This window comes from Clupea harengus, unplaced genomic scaffold, assembly GCF_900700415.2.
Source record: "Clupea harengus unplaced genomic scaffold, Ch_v2.0.2, whole genome shotgun sequence".
NCBI lineage: Eukaryota > Metazoa > Chordata > Actinopteri > Clupeiformes > Clupeidae > Clupea > Clupea harengus.
The window spans coordinates 113,589-118,911 of record NW_024879643.1 but is presented as its reverse complement, the minus strand read 5'-3'; the positions used below and the strand labels follow the sequence as shown (position 1 = coordinate 118,911).

General features: G+C 39.9%; 1 protein-coding gene across 1 annotated transcript; it reads left to right on the top strand.

The window, feature by feature from the left end:
* Positions 1–9: 9 nt before the first annotated feature.
* LOC122128473 (septin-4-like) lies at positions 10–1,847 on the top strand. The gene is made up of 6 exons (XM_042704355.1): positions 10–211; positions 431–565; positions 723–840; positions 1,010–1,111; positions 1,257–1,353; positions 1,687–1,847. Exons 1-6 carry the CDS (start codon positions 90–92, stop codon positions 1,836–1,838), a joined length of 726 nt encoding a protein of 241 aa, XP_042560289.1. The 5' UTR covers positions 10–89; the 3' UTR covers positions 1,839–1,847.
* Positions 1,848–5,323: the final 3,476 nt, after the last annotated feature.

The window sequence follows — 5,323 nt, the reverse complement described above, 5'->3', positions numbered from 1 at the left end:
TATAGGTGGTCAGGTAGGCTTGCTTGGATACATATGATATCTCTGCATGAAAGCACTTGAACATCTGTAGTCTATCCCTTTGTACAGAGATGATGAAGAGAACAGTTGGTATAACTAGGAAGACAGTAGACATTGAGGAAAAGGGAGTCAGGCTGAAGCTCACCATTGTGGATACACCAGGCTTTGGGGATGCTTTGGACTGCACAGACAGGTGTTAAAGCTGCTGGAAGCAAAGAATAGGCAGTTCTTGCAAACTTCTGTCATGAACATGCCTGGTGTCAGAAGAGTGCCCTAGACAAAAAAAAACAAATTTGCCTTACCAACAAGCTTGAAAATACAGGGCTAACATCTCTAAATCAGGTTTATTTTAAGGTCTACTTTGACATGAGACGTTATGTCCTTGAAGCTTAAGCCTGTCCTTCCTTTGTAGCTCTTATCCTATAGTGGACTACCTCCATCAGCAGATGGAACAATATCGTATGGATGAGGTGGGCATGCCTCGCACCCAGATCAAAGACAGCCGGGTCCACTGTTGCCTCTACTTCATCTCCCCCTATGGTCACGGGTAGGAAAATGTCTATATCTTGTGTTGAGAACAGAATTAGGTTGTCAAGTAATTACAGAGGAAACACCAACTGCATTTCCAAGCACAGGTTTCGCTATGTTCGAGAGGGTTTATGTTATAGTTAAGCTTGATAGACAGTTCCTAATGTTTTTCCTAGTCTCAAACCCCTAGATGTAGCTTTTATGAAGGAGCTGCAGGCGAAGGTCAACATCGTTCCTGTAATTGGTAAAGCCGACTGCCTCACCAAGGCCGAGTTGCTACGTAAGAAAGAAAGGGTAAATGAAAATGTTTGGGGAAAGTGTGTGCTGATTCCATATATGTATTCAATTGGTACAAAGTGGAACTTTCAACATTAATCTTAGACTACAATGATCAACTGAATAAATGCCCTCACTGTATCAATCTGGTTAGGTATGCGTTAAATGACATGATGCATTATTACAGATACGGAAGGAGATAGAGTTCCATAAAATAAAGATCTTCCAGTTTTCAGACTGTGACTCTGATGATGACATAGAGTGGACAAGGCAGGACCATGAGATGAAGGTCAGAAGTACTGCGTGTACCATTATAAGCCAAGTGCAGTAGTCTTGAATGCAGTTAACCCAACTACAGCACACGTTTGATTTCACAGAGTCAACATATATTTGAGTATGTGCTAACTTAGGAGGTTTTGCTATTGTGTGTACAGAATAGCATCCCTTTTGCTGTGGTTGGGAGTAATATGCAGCTGAGAGTGGATGGGAGGACTGTGAGAGTCCGGGCATACCCGTGGGGAGTGGTGGAAGGTATCCATCCTGTTTATCTTCACACCTCTTTAGACTCTTCAAGAGGGTTATGATGGATTATGTATTAATGATTTATTATATAGGTACAATATATTATGCAATATTAATATATATATGCAATTACTTATGAATGCATAGATTTTTGACAGTTTACTTGTAGCACTTGCTGAATTATCACATTTTTTAGTTTTCCTTCTCCAGTGAATGTGCCTGTACTTGGGGTACTCAGTGTTTCAGCATTATATTTTATTTGTTTATTCAGCAGCCACATCAATGTCTTATATTGGTTCTATATGAACATTTGATAAATCATTTTCCTCTGTTTTTTGCAAGTCGAGAACCCTGACCACAGTGACCTGGTTCACTTGAGAACTATGCTGGTACGCACTCATATGCAGGACCTGAGAGAGAAGACCCATGACAACCTGTATGAGCAATTCCGCATCCGTCGCATGAATATGCGGAGTCCTAGCGCGGCATTCTAGGAAGCAAGCGCGCAGAAGCTTACACATGTACACAATACTTTCTATCGAGATGTGTGTGTAACTTGAGGTCTCACATTTTTTTTGGTTCGTTTAAAAGTACAACAACTTGGATAGATTACATCAATGCAATAAACTACAGTGAACAATTCACTTGTATTCTGCCTCAGGTTTCATATTGTGGAAGGTATTTGTAGTTAAGAGGTGTTTTCTGGTAACTATAGACGCTGAGCTTCAACGTCGTTTGCCTGACTTTTAAACGATCGTTTTATTTTTTTTATTTTAATTCTGTGAAGTTATACGTTTTAATACACAGCTGTTAACCGAATTTTTACGAAGTCATACGGCTAAACAAACAACCGACTTGTTCACCGAACTTTTCAACCGTGGAAAATACATAGCAGCAAGCTAACGTAGCTAAACGATGCGTTAGCTTAGCCTGGTAGTCAACCTGTTGACATCGTATCTTGGTCGCATCGGGTTTAATTAATTAATAAACACGTCTCTTACCTTGAACGTCTACTCCTCATGTCACGAAGTTGCTACACTAACTGTCTGTAACACTATGCACAAATGCAAAATGTATCCAAAACAATATAGCACATCAATGCAGCAACCTAGAAATGCTAAGCCCCATGAACTCCTATGCATACTACACGTTATTGAAATTAGTTTCCGAGAATGGCAAACAAAAAATATGTTTGCGAAGAAAAGAGCAACCTTCCTTGCAATTTGTTTGTAATGTTAGTTACAAACAGTCAACAGTTTTACAGAGGTATAGAAAACATTGGTGATAGAAACTAGGTTCTAAAAAAGGTTCCCAATTAACGTCTTTGAAACCAATCTATTTATTCAGTGACACAATCTTGACAGTGACACATAACTGCTCTGAACTTTGACTGACAGCTGAGTACTTTACAGCCATCAGTAGAGCTAGCAATAAATACATTTTCCAAACCAAGTGCAGTAATTACACTAAGGTGCAGATGTATATGCACACACATGATAAACAACATCTGAACGAATTTAAATACAATTCAATAGCAAACATTGAAAAAACTATGACAGTGTATGTTTTTTTTAATTTGATGCAAGACATTCAGTGTCGGGTGATTGCAGGGAGATAGGTGCCTGTCTTCAGGTGCAGTGTCTTGTATGCTGTGGTCAGTCTAAATTCATTGAGTCTTGATGTGTTCCATTCAGTAGACCAGTGGAAATATACTGCAAAGCATATACTTGTTTTAAAAACATGATTACTAACACCATTCAAAGCAAGACCTGTTTAGGATAGCCTCCACACAAGGTTAATGAAAAAGAAAAGGATGCTTAGATACTTTTAAATAACAAATGTGTGTTAAATGTGTGTTAAATAACAGACATGTGTGACAGACATACAAACTTCACAGGGAACATGGTATACATATAACATACATTTAAAGGGGAAAATGGAGAGACAACCAAACTTACCTGTCCCCTTACAAAAAACAGTAAATACAACCTGTGACGCACGTCTAACCCCAGGTGTGCGCTGACAGATTGCACGCCGCACTTGGGAACCGTGAAGGACTTCCTACAAGCGCAACGCACGCACTGCTCGCTGACCACACCTGTAAGACAGTAAAAACAAGGCACATCTTTCTAACCCCAGGTGTGCGCTAACCACACCTGTAAGACAAAGTCTAACCCATGTGACCGGTGACAGAAGCAAGGCACGTCTAACTCCGTTGTTCTGGCTGGTCTAATGATGCGATCACATGGGCCAATCCGATTAGGTATGCGGATAGCGTGCAGACGAACACCAACCGCAACCGGAATTCGAGTTTACTCACTTTAGACCCCCGATTCGAGGCAGTGCGGATACAGTGCGTTCGTCTGCACGATAGGGCTATCCGGAGACGGGGTTCTCCGGGTTCAGGCAAACTAGACTCCGTCTGCATTGGGCCTTACATTGCCTTTTTTTAATTCAAAGGAAAAATAAAGAAATACAATAATCAAATACAGGGATAAAAATAAACTGGGTTCGAATCCTTACCATTTTTAAGGAGTATGACAGTGCCGCTGCTAGCCATTTTGGTGCCCTAAGCATAACTCCTTTATGATGCCCCCCCCCCCCCCCCCCCCCCCCCCCGAGAACATATTATTAAAACGAAAAAGGAAAATCTACTTTGTAAACACATAACAGCCAAAACATACATACACACAAGTATTGGGATGTGCAAAATCTTCGTAGAAATTAAATAGTCATCCATAAATACAAACTTAAAAGCAGAAGTGTACAAGTAAGCAATCTTCTTCAATGAAGCAAAGATTTAGAAGCAGAAAATTCACACAATTTTAGTTTACTTTGTAAAAACACTATGTAGAACAGCTAAAACACCTCTTGTCACTACAGATCCATAATTTTGCAGCTAAAGTTGTGATTCCTGGTTGCTATGGTTATCAAGGTGCTATGCTAGCTAGCTAGATAGCTAGCTAAGGAAACTTTTAATAACCTTAAACGATTTAAATGGAAGATTTCCGTTTGCAGGAAATGATAGCTAGTTATCTAGCTAATGTTATAGTCTCCTCGATTTAACTTCTACAATTATAATGGGTGCCTGAGACACTTCTTATGAACAAGGTTATATTCATGAGTTCATATTCACACATATTAACACCAGTTGATCATGTGTAAAGAATGCTGATATGAAATATGAAAACAACCAGTAGTCTATGTGCAAGCTTCCAATTTAATCGTGATTTAAGATACTCTATTTGAGTTGGGGCAGTCTGTCCTTCAGTCGAGGCATGATGATCTCTCGCTACAAGTTTCACCTGTTCGTGTTGGAGTAACAAATGCTTGTGGAGTCAAGTGCAGTTGAGAGGTGCTTGTCTCCAGGGCACAGATAACACTTAACTTTTTTCTCTTTTCACGGATACAAATAAAAAAGGCTGTGATTGGAATACGGGACAAATCAAAATCACCCATAATTCAGGATGTCCCGGACAATCCGGGACGGTTGGCGACCCTACTTGCACCTAAGTTACCACAGAGTGTGCTAACATTAGCAAAAACGTCAGCTAGTTTGAGGTGTATGCATAGGCTAACCATTAAATTAGCAGCACATTTCCTGTATTTAACAATAATTAAACATGGACTTACCTGAAAGTGATGCACGGGCATCATCTCGCAGTTTCTTTCTCTTTCTTTTTTGTGCCCCTGACTCCTGTTGTCTTTTTGAGGCCATTTTCGAAAAGTTAGCCTACTGTCAAAGTTCGTCAGGCCACTGAGATAGGAAAGGGCACCCACGGCGAGCTTGGGAAGTTGAGTGTGTATTTGTATTTATTTATTTGGGGGGGGGGGGGGCACCATCGTAACTTTTTTTGAGCAATTAAATATATCTCTTGTTCTGCCTGTTTTGTGATATACATGCCTAAAAGGTGCCTAATATTTCTATACTGAAATAATATCGGCATTATAATTATTATAACTGTGATGATTTTTCAGT